Genomic DNA, 15,340 nt, shown 5'->3' with positions numbered 1-15,340 from the left:
AGACAATCTCATGCAAGTTATAGTAAACCTCTGACATACATGGTTTATTTTGCTTGGTTGATTTCACCTTAATCATGGTGTTGCATTTCAAACCTAAGTGGAATAAATTATAGCTGTCCATTTCTAGAATCATGTAGAAAGTATGTTCTCTGTTTCATAAAGTTAACTGCAAAGATAATACTCGTGATTTAACATCACACTCTAATACGCAGAATTGTTTTCATATGCCAGTCAGTGAAAATCCTCCAGGAATACTTGGTAAAAATTGAAAATTAAATATTACATTTAGGTCACAGAGATAACAGACAAAACATACACAAACACAAACTTTCCATTTTTAATCACACAAATTGACTATTTCTCATGGTTTATCTGATGCATGGATATTAGAACTATCACATTTGATTTTCTTTAACATATTTCCAGAAAATAAGTATTTCATTAATAAACATTTTCATAATGGTAAAAGGGATAAAGTCAAAACCAAAGGGCTGACTGTATTTATGTTTAAAATATCAGATCTATATTTCAGAAGACTACTATTAGTTAAACAAACCACCACCAACACTCCAGCACAGAGACTACTTACTGTCCATTTGTGCTTCTACTTTCTTGTTTTTCTTCCTTGGAGTTTTGTGAGAACTCTCCACCATCATTGCCAAGGGCTGAGTCAGGGTCATTTTTCAGTGTATTTATTGTATCAGTAGATACAAAAGGAATATCTTGTGACTTCACACAACTATTTTCAGCTTCTACTTTAGGCACTTCACTCAGTTCTTCCTTTTCATCTATCTCTTCAAGGCTATAATCAGAGCTTATTCCAGCTACAAAGAAATGCAGATATAATCCTAAATATTAATTTGCCTCATTCATCCTATACAATTCTGGCAAGGAAAGATTTTGAAAAATAATAACTAGATAGACTCTTTTAAGTTCTGCTTCAAAAATAATAGTGAAGTTCTTTCTCCTGGTGAGTAGTTACATTAACATAAAACTAGATTATCTCAGACTCATAATTCTCAAAACAATTTACTATCACTCTAGGTTTTATTCATCGTAGAAACAAAAGGTTATTTAATCTCAGAAACTTCAAGTTAAACATTTCCTTTAAGAAATCTGAACACAGACACAAAAATCTTCAATACAATACTGGCAAGCCAACTGGAACAGCACATCAAAAAGCTTATCCACCATGATCAATAGGATTCATCCCAGGGATGCAAGGCTGGTTCAACATACGCAAGTCTATAAATGTAATTCACCACATCAACAGAACCAAAACCAAAAACTGCATGATTATCTCTATTGACGCAGAGAAGGCATTTGACAAAATTCAACAGCCCTTTATGCTAAAAACCCTCAATAAACTCGGTATTGGTGGAACGTATCTCAAAGTAATAAAAGCTATTTACAACAAATCAACAGCCAATATCATACTTACTGGGCAAAAACTGGAAGCATTCCCTTTGAAATCCGGCACTAGACAAGGATGCCCTCTCTCACCAGTCCTATTCAATATAGTACTGGAAGTTCTAGCCAGAGCAATCAGGCAAGAAAAAGAAATAAAGGGTATTCAAATAGAAAAGGAGGAAGCCAAATTGTCTCTATTTGCAGATGACATGATTGTATATCTGGAAGACCCCATTGTCTCAGCCCAAAAATCTCCTGAAACTGATAAGCAACTTCAGCAAAGTCTCAGGATACAAAATGACAAGCAGTCCTATACACCAATAATAGACTTAAAGAGAGCCAAATCAAGAATGAACTACCAGTCAAAATTGCTACAAAAAAAATAAAATACCTAGGAATACAACTAACAAGGAAGGTAAAGGACCCCTTCAAGGAGTACTACAAACCACTGCTCAACGAAATAAAGAGGACACAAACAGATGGAGAAACATTCCATGTTCACAGTTAGAAAGAATCAGTATCGTGAAAATGGCCATATTGCCCCAAGTAATTTACAGTTCAATGCTATCCCCATCAAGCTACCAGTGACCTTCTTCACAGAACTGGAAAAAAACCACCTTAAACTTTATATGGAACCAAAAGAGAGCCCGCATAGCCAAGTCAATTCTAAGCAAAAAGAACACAGCAGGAGGAATCACACTACCAGACTTCAAACTATCCTACAAGGCTACAGTAATCAAAACAGCATGGTACTGGTACCAAAACAGAGATATACACCAATGAAACAGAACAGAGGCCTCGGAGGCAACACAACATATCTACAACAATCTGATCTTTGATAAACCTGACAAAAACAAGCAATGGGGAAAGGATTCCCTGTTTAATAATGGTACTGAGAAAACTGGCTAGCTATATGCAGAAAGCAGAAACTGGACCCCTTCCTGACACCTTACACTAAAATTAACTCCAGATGGATTAAAGACTTAAACATAAGACCTAACACAATAAAAACCCTAGAAGAAAATCTAGGCAAAACCATTCAGGACATAGGAGTAGGCAAGGACTTCATGACCAAAACACCAAAAGCATTGGCAACAAAAGCCAAAATAGACAAATTAGACCTAATCAAACTCCACAGCTTCTGCATGGCAAAAGAAACAGTCATTAGAGTGAATCGGCAACCAGAAGAATGGGAAAAAATTTTTGTAGTTTACCCATCTGACAATGGGCTGATATCCAGAATTTACAAAGAACTCAAACAGATTTACAGGAAAAAAACAAACAAGCCCATTCAAAAGTGGGCAAAGGATATGAACAGACACTTTACAAAAGAAGACATACATGAGGCCAACAAACATATGAAAAAATGCTCATCATCACTAGTTATTAGAGAAATGCAAATCAAAACTACATTGAGATACCATCTCACACCAGTTAAAATGGCGATCATTAAAAAATCTGGAGACAACAGATGCTGGAGAGGATGTGGAGAAAAAGGAACACTTTTACACTGTTGGTGGGAGTGTAAATTAGTCCAACCATTGTGGAAGACAGTGTGGCATGGCGATTCCGCAAGGCCTTAGAAATAGAAATTCCATTTGACCCAGCAATCCCATTACTGGGTATATATCCAGAGGATTATAAATTGTTCTACTATAAGGACACATGCACACGAATGTTCACTGCAGCACTTTGTTTACAATAACAAAGACCTGGAACCAACACAAATGCCCATCAATGATAGACTGGACAGGGAAAATGTGGCACATATACACCATGGAATATTATGCAGCCATCAAAAACAATGAGTTTGTGTCCTTTGTAGGAACATGGATGAACCTGGAGAACATCATTCTCATCAAACTGACACAAGAATAGAAAATGAAATACCGCATGTTCTCACTCATAGGTGGGTGTTGACCAATGAGAACACATGGACACAGGGAGGAGAGCTCTACACACTGGGGTCTGTTGAGGGGAATAAGGGAGGGACGGGGGGTGGGGAGAGATAGCATGGGGAGAAATGCCAGATATAGGTGAAGGGGAGGAAGGGAGCAAATCACACTGCCACATGTGTACCTATGCAACTATCTTGCATGTTCTTCACATGTACCCCAAAACCTAAAATGCAATTAAAAAAAAAAAAAAGAAATATCTTTCCACTGGATGATTTTTACACTCATCCAACAACTAAATAGTGAAATTAGATGCAAATTAATAATTTTAAAAGCAAAAATGAAAAGCACATGAGATTTCTGTATTGTCTACAAGGGCACCCATAAAATTTGACTCAATATTTCTTAGCACCAACTATACTTGATAATTACTTGAGCCCCCTTTAAAAAAAAAACTGTGCCTCACATCCTATTCCACAAAATCAGAATATCTGAAGGGTGGGGCAAGGGACTTTTAAGGCTACTTAGATGATTCTACTATGCAATCAGAGTTGAAAGCCACTGACCTACATGCTTAATATAATTTTTAAAAATACAAATAGAGCAAGTATTAGACAGTGAAAATTAAGTTTTATTCCTACCCAGTTTGATTCTCAGAGGCACCTTGCTTTAATGGTTTTTCCTGTATGTTCTGAGAAAGTGTAATATACATGCATATGCTGATAACCATATCCATGTTTCCTTTTCTTTTGTTAGTTTCTTTTTGATAGTTTACTTAATATAAATGGAAGCATACTGTAGCCACCTAGCTTTTTTCTACACTTGCAATATCTTAAATATCATCCATATTAATACGTATGTGTGTATATATAAATATTTTCTATAGCTGTAGTTAATATTTCATTATATAAAAAATATGTTCACCAACAACCAATAGCCAGCAGGGTAAAAGAGAAGGAGGCATCCCTAGCAGTTAATGTTCATGCTTATTGACAAGATTAGCAGTGAAAGTAAATGCAAGCCAAAGAGTGAGGTTTTAAACTTTTGCTAAATGTAATTAAACATTTTCATGTATACCATAGTATCTGAATGAAATTTAATTTTATCATAAGGCTGGGGTGGGGGAGGGGCAGGGTGAGGAGGTGATATAGCATCAGATTATAGTAATCAGCACATCCACAAAATTTAAAATTTTAACATAATTGAATATTTAAAGTACTTAAAATATATTTTTAAAATTTTATCTCTAGGCATTTAGACAGAAAACTGTGCCATTTGTGCTCTTTGAGAAATTGGTATGGCAAATTTTAAGGTATTTTTTGTCATGAATAAAAATAGATTACTCAATAAAAAATATCTTAAAATTTGGGTTTAAGTAAATTTTCAAATGTACATATTTTGGCAAATGACTCTTTATAATGACATGAAATAGTCATTATGATACCCATGTATAATATAATGTGTCTAAAATAGCATATTGTATTTATAAGTTACGAATGTATTTATATAATTCGAAAATTCTGTTTTGAGAAAAATGAAAGGTCATGATGGTTTAGATACAAATGTGTTTTTTATTTTTACTTTTATTACAGGGTCTTGCTTTGTCACTCAGGCTGGAATGCAGTGGCATAATCATAGCTCACTGCTGTCTCAAAATTCAGGAGACAAGCAATCCTCCCACCTCAGCCTCATGAGTAGCTGGGTTACAAGTGTGAGCCACCATGCCCAGTCTCAACTGTGTTTTTTAAGTGACCCCCTCAGTATATATAAGATAAATAGGAGAGAAGCTAAAATTCTTCAGAACCACTGATTTTATTTAACTAATCCACTCTGTTGTATTCATCTGTATGGTTGGGAAAAACAACAAACTCCAAACCCAGATAAAATTTTCAGTGAAAAAGGGGAAACTTCTCTTTCTTTGTAAGATATGTTTATACAAGGTTTCAGTAAGTAATCAAATTTACAATTGATGATATCTTAATCTGCTTGACACAAAGCACCACCCGAGAAAGGCCTGACCACCTACATGTCAGTGATGTTATGGCTGCCTCAGGTGTTCCAGGGCACTCAAAGACAGAGGTTTCCTCCATCAGGTTGGACGCAGTGCACTGCTCCTGACTGGAGAGCCCAGGGCCAAAGGAGGTTTCTGCCAAAGAAGTGGAATCTGTGGAAATGGCACTTAGACAACAGAATTAAGGCAAGCAGAGACCAAGAAGCATTTTGGAAGAAATCAGATTTGTTAGCTCACAATTATCCATGCATTAAATAAGAACATAAAATGGAAACAAATGAAGAAAGCAGATATGAAACAAAGTTTGAATAGCATGCACACCTTTTACTAATACTTCAGTGACTTCCAATTTTACAATACAGTTGTAATTGTTAACATTATCCAATAAATTTCCTTTCCGGAACAAAATGGTACCATTTATATTATTCTGAGTAAAAGCTGAGAAAAGTCATTACCAGTTATCTGAGGATAAGATTTAAAATCATAGAGGAATGAAGAATTCTTATATATACATATATGTTAAAATTCCAGATTTCTAAATACCCCTTAAAGATTCAAGATTCAAGAGTGTTGCTCCTAAATGTTTCCAGTATTTGGAATATAAATTATAAAAATTAGGCGAGTTATATCAAGCATTTTCCATACTTACAAAATTATCCCCATAATAAAGTCCTAACGTAATCATACTCAATGTTTAGTATGACATTACTAGTCTTTCACATTCATTGATGCCTAATAGTAACTCTAAAGATAAAAACATTTTTATCATACTCATAAAGCTACTTAGTATTATCAAAAACACTGGAAAAATATTAGAACAAATTATGTTACTTTTAATGGAATTTCATTTGGGGAGAATCCACAAGAAGAGCCATATACTACAACAGAAAACATTCTGGTGGCAACAAACTTTTACCGTTAGAGTAGGATACTTGTATGTTGAGTTCATACCTAGAAGAGCTGCATAAGGAAATTGTGCTTATACTTTCATGTAAGTTTCCTTTTGCACACACCAAGATACATTCCTAATTATGGTGTGTCAATACACTTGGGAAGGAGGTTAATAAATGTTAACCTGATAGTGCATAAGGAAAAACAGGAGACCACACAGAGAAAGTGCTGAAGGACAATTCCAGAACTGAAATTTTGATCTCTGCCACCTTCATACTCTAATTGGGCTGAGGGGCAGAAAGGTGGGGGCAAGAATTCATTTTATAATGTAAAATTTGGGAAATGAGGCCAAAGAATCTGTATCTCTTTCATGTACAAAGCATCACGACTGGATTTGTTTCTCAATAATCATGGAAGCCCTTTTTCAGTAATTATACCATGTGGAATAAGGGTGTCATACCTGGGCTGGATAGCTCCACAGGAGAGTTTGCTTCTGAAACACTGTCTGAAGGAACCCCACCTTCTGGCTGTAAGGCTAAAGGAAAGAAGCAACACAACTTATAAAGTCATATTCACAAATAAAACAATTCCTTAACAGTTTAACTTATTTTTGTAAGTTCAGAAAGTAGTGAGCCTTGTTAGAAGCCATTTTACTATCTAGCTATGAAACAACTAAAATCCACTTAGATTCCCTTTCCTACATGCAGCTAATCCTGAAATGGCAGCACCTTTCTGAATAAATTCACAAATTATGACATGTTCATTTTAGGATAATGGAGTTGTATAATTTTGACACTTTATTGTGTGATGTTTCAGACTTTTAAAAGGCAGTTAAGTGAGACTAATCAAGATACACTTTAAAAGCCTAAGTATTATTTAAAAAGCATAATGTATAATCCATATCTTTCCCACTGTCCATAAACAAAACACAATACAAATGTAATGTTAATGAAAAAATCACATTACCAGATACATGACTATTTTCATCACTCTGATGCAGGGATATTTTGGAGGGTGGGGAAGGTGCTTTTCGCTTTGTCCTTCTCAAAGATGAATTCCCTGCAGATGTGCTGCTGAGCTGCAGTGATCCTGCCCTCACTCTGCCTTCTTCACAGGGACTCTGGAAAACAAAATGGCCAAACAGAATCCTGTATTTAGAAATTAATAGCAAACTTTAGGAAGACACTGAACTTTATGTCAAACATAGGATATACTCAAATGGAAGATAATAGTCATTCTTTAAAAACATTTATGAAGCATCTGCCACACGGAGAAGCTGGGCTATGGAATAGATATGTTAAAAAATAAAATAAAATATGGCCTTTTTCAAGAACTTAGGCTAGAATGGGATACTGCCATGCAAACAACTAATGTAATGTAGAGGACTCAGAAGTAACAGAGTTAAAAACTTCTAAAGAAAAATCTGAAGAAATTAAAAGGGATGAAAAAGGGAACACTATTTGTACAGTGATAGCTGGCTTGATTAAATCTACCTCTTTTCAGCTGCAGTATATCAGTGAGAAACACTGTGAACATCAATATGTCTACCTGAGGCAAGGTCCTTCGAGGTCACCTACCGCTAACAGCTACTGCTTACACTCCTAGCCCGTGACTGTTGGCAGACCCTAAGACATCCTCCTTCAGCAGGGCCAGTGCCTCCTGACCAATGGCCATGCCATCTTTGCTCTTTTCCTTTACCAAAAAAAAGAAGAAGAAGAAGAAGAAGGAAGAAGGAAGAAGGAAGAAGGAAGAAGAAGAAGAAGAAGAAGAGAACAAGGAAGAAAGAAAGAAGGAAGAAGAGATGAAGAAGAAGGAGGAAGAAAGAAGAAAGAGAAAGAAAAAAGAAGGAAGGAAGGAAGGAGGAGGAAGGGGGAAGGAGGAAGGAGGAGGAGGGAGAAGAAGAAGAAAAAGAAGAAGAAGAAGAGGAGGAGGAGGAGGAAGGAAGAAGGAAGAAGGAAGAAGGAAGAACAACAACAACAACAATAACAAGAATTTAAAAGAATTGTTCAGGGCCAGACACGGTGGCTCATGCCCACAATCCCAGCACTTTTGGAGGCCAAGGTGGACAAATCACCTGAGGTGAGGAGTTTGAGACCAGCCTGGCCAATTTGGTCTCAAACTAAAATTTTTAAAAATTAGCCAGGTGTGGTGGCTCACACCTGTAATCCCAGCTACTTGGGAAGCTGAGGCAGGAGAATAGCTTGAATCCCAGACGCAGAGGTTGCAGTGAGCCAAGATCATGCCATTGCACTCCAGCCTGGGTGACAACAGTGAAACTCCATCCCAATCAATCAATCAATCAATCAAGTTGTTCATAGTTTGTGTCTCCAATTTCTCATGTCCCATTTGAACCCTTTCAATGATACTTTTCCCAGGCTTACATCCATTTAAACTATTCCTATCAAAGTCACCAAAGACCTTGACTATGAATAAATCAGTGGCCACTTCTCAGAACTCATTTATGTGACCTATTAGCAACATTAAACAAAGCTGACCACCCTCTTAAAATACATTCTTTTCTTCCAGGAAACCACATTTCTTACTCTTTACAGATCTGTACTCTCTGGTTACTCAGTTTTCTGTGTCTACTTCTCTTTAACTCCTGATCAATACTACTGTGGCCCAGGATGTGGTCTGTGAACACATTCCATTTAGTATCTCTGCTCCTCTCCTGAGGATCTCATCTATTCTCTGGTTTTTAAGTATTATTTGCATGCTGATAAATTCTAGATCTGTGTCTATCTTGTATCTCTGTTCTGATCTCCTCCTAATGTCTAAAGCTGCCTCAATTTAGCATGTCTAAAACTGAGATCATGATAATTCCTCTTTATCCCTCTGCCACATCCTATTCTCACAGTATTCCTGTAAAGAACAAGTCAGCCTTCCGTTCGCCGTTTTCTTCTATCTGTCACCTCTCACACTGAGTCAATCCTTTTGTCCCTTCCCTTAGAGGACATCCAGCATCCAGCTTAACTGCTACCATGTGATTTGAATCATCATTAGGAAGTACCTAATTAGACTTGGTCTCCACATTATTTCCCTATAGTCCTTCATCATAGCAGCCAAAAGAATCTGCTATCTTTAAGTAAGATAATAAAAAAGATCCTATTAAAATGTAAACCAGATTAGGTAACTTTGGTCAAAACCCACTAATAATTCCCTGTATAAATTCATTAACCACCTGGTGCCTAGCTCTCTCTGGCCTCCTCCTTTGGTAATGGAGTGGCTCACTCCACTCTCCAGCCACAATTGGCCTCTTTGCTGCTCTTCAAATGCCCAGCAGAGTTCTTCCATCATGGTGTAGTCACCCTTACTGCTCTCTGCTCCTGGAATGCTTTTCCTTCTGATAACTCAATGTCCCTTCATTTTCTTCAGGCCATTTCTCAAAAGTCTTTATTTAGTTAGTTTTCTTTTTGAGACAGAGTCTCACTCTGTTGCCCAGGCTGGAGTACAGTGGCATAATCTCAGCTCGCTGCAGCCTCCACCTCCAGAGTTCAAGCTATTCTCATGCCTCAGTCTCCCATGTAGCTGGGATTACAGGCATGCACCATGATGTCCAGCTAATTTTTGTATTTTTAGTAGATACAGGGTTTCATCATGTTGGCTAGGCTGGTCTCGAACCCCTGACCTCAAGTGATCAGCCTGCCTTGGCCTCCCAGCTCATGCTGGGATTATAAGCATGAGCTACCATGCCCAGTCAAATGTCATCTTTTCAATGAACTCCTCCCTCAGTCCCAATATTTATCCCCACTTCCTAGATTTATTTCTATGATCAGCATTTAACTGCTCTCTAACATACTATATATTTGGCTTATTTGCCTTGAACACTGTCTGCTCCTACTAGAGTTGACCACATGGGCAGGGAGGTTTTCCCCTCCTATTTTGCTTACTGCTGTATGTCCAGAATCATGTCTGGCTCACAGAAGTCTCTAAGTAAATACTTCTTGAATGAATGAAGAAAATAAATGATATGTTGCCTTCTTCATTTGTAAATAAAAGACCTTGATGTACTCAGACCAGGAGCATGTGTAAAGCTTGGGCCATTCTAGTCTTACAAGACAACATGGGTACATCTAAGGGCAGTGAACTAATTCATAAGATATTTTTCAGTCTTCACGCTCTGCTACACACCAAGAAAAATTTGGCAAACTTACTCTTTTGTAATTTTGTCATATCTGCCAAAGAGAAAAGGAAGCCTGCCCCCAAAGAAAAGGGGTTGAGTTAGCTGTAATCTTTGCCAACTGTGTTACGTACTAAAGAGGAAGGCAGGTCACCTCAACAGGGAGAAAAACAGGGCTACAGTGGCAGGAGCTTCAGCGAACAAACCTCTCACAAACCCATTAACTCTGCCTCTTAACAGGGGGATGGGACAAGGTGGCACCAGGGAGATCCTACCAACAGGTGAAATATTAAACTTCTTTCCTACTAGTTGGTAAATAGCTGCCTCCAACTCTCCCTCCAAACCTATCCCATTACTCTGATTCCTCCTCCAAAATTCTTCAAATTTCTCTATAATCCAGCAAGAAAAGAGTTAAAGCCTGCCACCCAAACTCAGATTCTGTTTCAGAGTCACTAAAGTCAATTCTGACTACATATTATGATCATCCTGCCTGGGGTAGGCATGGGGGTGGATTCTCAATGGACCTTTGAAATAATTCAAAACAAAGGCCTGCTGCAACAAAAAGCTAAGAAACAAATGCACCAAGGAATTTGCAGTATTTAAATATGGTTTTGAGTAGAATAGAATATGAAGGTTAAATAGAAATGTTTCTACTGATAATGTCTTTGTGTTCTAAAACCTTCATGTGATATCTTATAAGAGCAACAAATTTAGGAAGCATCAGAAAGGCCAAAAGTTCTCCTAAAAGAACATGGCCCTTTGCTTAAAAAGAAATATCTATCTACAAATTAAAAGCAGTAGAAGATGTGATTTTATTTCTTGATGGATTTACTTCTGCAAAGCCCTATTAAAGCCATGCTCCACTCCTATGGCAGATCTAGTTTATCAGTAAGAATGCACGAGGGGATCAGCAAGTGGCGCCTTAACACATAAAGCAACAGCAGCATTTGATTTTCCTCCCTAGTTCCATGTTTCCCATGTTTTGACTGATTGCTTTCATAAGGTGTATAATAAAAATGTGTTTACTTTTAGTACACATCCCTAATCATTGTCACTTACTGGTCTTTTCCATGGTAAAGGAGCCATGATATGAATTTCTCAATGACGGTATCTATTTGGGAGTTAGAGCTCTTAAATTTTGGTTGTAATAAAGGAGACAGTATAGAAATCAAAAAAGGGAGGAATATATATAGACTCACAAATTTTTAAGAACCTATTCCTAACTCAAAGACAGATTAACCATAGACTCATATGTTTCATTATTCAGCCTAGAGGTCTTAAAATAAGCTAGCTTTTTGTAAAACATAATATTTATATTTTTAATGAATAAAAAATTTAAAATTTGTAAAAACAGACATATTTCAGTTTTATAAATGCTAAATTTTTTAACAGTATTTATGAAGATAATTGGGAGAATGTATGTTGAAAAGACAAAGCCATGGACATTAGGGGAAGCATTTATTTTATAACCTTATTCTATGACATTTACCATCTTTACATGTTGTGCATGTGTATCATGATGGTAAATGGACGTGCATTTCTAAAGCTGCAATTTGAATTAAAGAGGGTAATAAAAAAGACATTGGCCAGGAGCTGTGGCTCACATCTGTAATTCTAGCACTTTCAGAAGCTGAGGTGAATAGAATACCTGAGGACGGGAATTCAAGACCAGCCTGACTAACATGGTGAAACCCCGCCTCTACTAAAAATACAGAAAGTAGCCAGGTGTGGTGGCACGTGCCTGTAATCCCAGCTACTTAGGAGGCTGAGGCAGGAGAATCCCTTGAATCTAGGAAGTGGAGGTTACGGTGAGCTGAGACTGCGCTATGACACTCCAGCCTAGGCAACAAGAGCAAAACAAGACATTAGAGGAAAGTGACTATGATTGTCACTAATTGATATGAGGTACAATTATGTGGCTTGTCATACCTGGAACCTATACAGTTAATAATGGTTAAAACTTATTAAAGTTGGCCAGGCGCCTGTAATCCCAGCACTTTGGAAGGCTGAGGTGGATAGATCACAAGGTCAAGAGATGGAGACCATCCTGGCCAACATGGAAACCCATGTCTACTGAAAATACAAAAACTGGCTGTATGTGGTGGCACACGCCTATAGTCCCAGGTACTCGGAAGGCTGAAGCAGCAGAATCGCTTGAACCCAGGAGGTGGAGGTAACAGAGCAAGACTACATCTCAAAAAAACACACAAAAAAAACAACTTATTAAAGTTGAGGACAAATGTAAATTTAACAATTGGTATAAGATCGTGCACAGGCAAGAGTTTTGAAGAACTAAGAATAGCGAGTTTAGATAATAAGCAACAGATTAATGACAGAAATGTAAATTTTGTTTTGAAATATGAGTAATATTCATATTAGCATTCAAGGAAATAGCCTAATATATATATTTTTGTTGTCCTATAAGACACAGAGGCAAGAGGTTTTATGAAGACTCTTAGAAAATAATTTCAATTATTTAAGAACTAGCCAAGGAAAGTTAAGATAATAAAAATCAAATGTGGAGTTACTGTGTGTTAACTAAAACATCACTATTGATACAGAACAGAAGAACAACTGGGACTTGAGAAAGATGTTCTACATCCACTAAACATCCTTCTCTTGGGGAGGCAGGGTGAAAGCCTGCAGGAAAAGAAGGGACATTTAAGTTAGAAACTTTGATATTTCTAAATAGACTGTAGCCAAGGAAGCCAAGTATACATTGGGATTTACAGAGAATATACCTATCTAACACACAAGACCGGAGAGGCTCCAAACCCAGGAATGACTAATGTTAAAAGCAACCTTACTAAACTGCCACAGTATTTAAATCATATTTCAGTAACACACATTGTGAGTTCTGAATGCTAAAAAATTAAATTAAATTAAGTTAATTAAAAGGCCGAGAAGACCACTGAGGCCTGAGCAGCAGCATTCTTAAGCTGTATTTTTTTCTGTGCACTTCAGGAATATGTTCCAAATAGTCTCCCAATAGCTCTACTCTTGCATTCATCAAAGCCAAACTACTCACTATTTCTGAGTATGAATTTGTCTAGCTGGAGAGAGGATTACAGAGAGTTTGCAAGGTAAAAGGCAGCCCATTACAACGATCACCAAACAAATGGGTTTTGGAGTCAATACAAGGGGTTCAGAAAACATGCCATTTATTATCTCTGTGACCTTCGGCCTCCTCATTCGTGAAACGTAAAAGTACCTATGTCAAAAGAGGCTAGGATGCTTAAATGAAATGTTATATGTAAAATACATAGCAAACTGACACAAGAACAGAAAACCAAACACCACATGTTCTCACTCATAAGTGGGTGTTGAAACAATGAGAACACATGGACACAGGGAGGGGAACATCACACACTGGGGCCTGAGGGGTGGGGGGGCTAGGGGAGGAATAGCAGGGGGTTGGGGGATTGGGGAGGGATGACATTAGGAGAAGTACCTAATGTAAATGACAGGGTGATGGATGCAGCAAACCACCACCATGGCACATATATACCTATGTAACAAACCTGCACGATCTGCACATGTACCCCAGAACTTAAAGTATAATAAACTAAAAAAATGCATAGCACAGTGTCTAGCATACTTCATTACCATTAGCTGATATTATTACATGCAATTTGTCTATTTTAAAGTACATGAAAGTGTTCTGCAAATAAAATAAGAATTATAGTTATGTATATCTTAGAGTAAAAAGTATAGGTAAAAGGAGGTATTTACTTTAAGATTGTACTCTCTGGAGACTGTGTTGGTAAGAGCCCTATTGGAATCAGTCTCAGTAATAATTAACCTTAAAACTCAACATTGCCCAATGTTCAGGAACCTATACTTAGTCTGCTGTATAAACATTCACTGTGAGTCTGAAAACCTCCATCTTTAAGTCAACTCAGGTCTCTTCAACATACTTTAAAATCTTTAATAAAGGTTAAATATTTAACACTAGTCTGTTGAATCAGTGATGAATTCATGGATGTGTATCATAGTACATACAGTTGAAATGTTTCATAAGCCAATTTAATGTGAAGAATTAAAGAACTATTGATAACTGTCTTCTGCTTTTACTACCAACATACATTTACATTGTTCAAATTATGACTACATTTTAAAAAGTGGTAGAGATTAAAATTTATTAAGTCTAAAGCCTTTACAAAATGAGAAAACACAGAGGTGTCTACTTCCTAGGGGAAACTGCTTTGGTTAATCATTAGAGATGTTCAATTATTTACTTTAGTTAGAGTCACTGGTCAGTCTGCCTGCCATTAACGAAAACTGCACCTCTAACAGGAATGCACATCACCAAATTTTATGGTCTCTAAAAAGGAAAATGCTGCAAGGAGAAACAGAATATACTAATGAAAATGGCAAGGTCAGATTGAAAACTATTCCAGGTTGTTAATTCCCCAGAATTCACACCCAGATCAGAATTCACTGATTCAAAATCAAACTAAATTTAACTGAAAAAAATAAAATCAAACGGCATTCAAGAGAATGACTGAATACTTGCTCTGTACTAGTTATTAGATCACCCAGCTTTAATCACAGCTGAATTATCAAGTGTGGGTCACTGAAATTGATATGTCCTGTATTAAAGAGTTAAATGAAAGGATACACAAAGAAAACTAAAAACACTGAATTAGGAGATAGAAACATAGAAGCCCAACTTCAATGATGTTGATAAATGTTTCTAACAGAAGCTGTTAGTTCTGTTTATAGTATCATTTACACAGGTGGGAAAGAGTAGGGTTAGTGAAGAGACTATAAACAATCCTTGAAATTGTCTTAAAACTCATGCTTTGTTTTTCAAGGGACAGACTCACATTATTTTTCTCCAACCCGGACATTCCTAATAAACACTATGAAAGAGTATAAAATATCTTATAAATTTACATTAATTTATGATATTTACTATTGTGTCCAATAACCGAACTTTTCATATATCTGAGGGTCAAGTTTTTTTTTTTTTTTTGAGACGGAGTTTCACTCTTTTACCCAGGCTGGAGT

General features: G+C 36.9%; 1 protein-coding gene across 50 annotated transcripts in view; it reads right to left on the bottom strand.

Moving 5' to 3' along the window:
* COBLL1 (cordon-bleu WH2 repeat protein like 1) overlaps positions 1-15,340 on the bottom strand; it is a 164,592-nt gene that overhangs the window by 15,462 nt on the left and 133,790 nt on the right. For 20 of the 50 annotated variants that reach the window (XM_078327480.1, XM_078327481.1, XM_078327484.1 and 17 more), the window contains 4 exons: positions 7,174-7,327; positions 6,668-6,742; positions 5,332-5,451; positions 590-824 (listed from right to left, as the gene is read on the bottom strand). In XM_078327480.1, coding sequence (XP_078183606.1) covers positions 590-824; positions 5,332-5,451; positions 6,668-6,742; positions 7,174-7,327 — 584 coding nt within the window. Of the gene's footprint in view, positions 1-589; positions 825-5,331; positions 5,470-6,667; positions 6,743-7,173; positions 7,328-15,340 lie in introns of all 50 variants that reach the window. The other 30 variants (XM_035304646.3, XM_078327491.1, XM_078327478.1 and 27 more) reach the window with 2 other exon arrangements.

The sequence above is a fragment of the Callithrix jacchus genome, chromosome 6, assembly GCF_049354715.1.
Source record: "Callithrix jacchus isolate 240 chromosome 6, calJac240_pri, whole genome shotgun sequence".
In the NCBI taxonomy this organism is placed as follows: Eukaryota; Metazoa; Chordata; class Mammalia; order Primates; family Cebidae; genus Callithrix; species Callithrix jacchus.
This window is presented reverse-complemented; position numbering and strand designations above follow the sequence as displayed.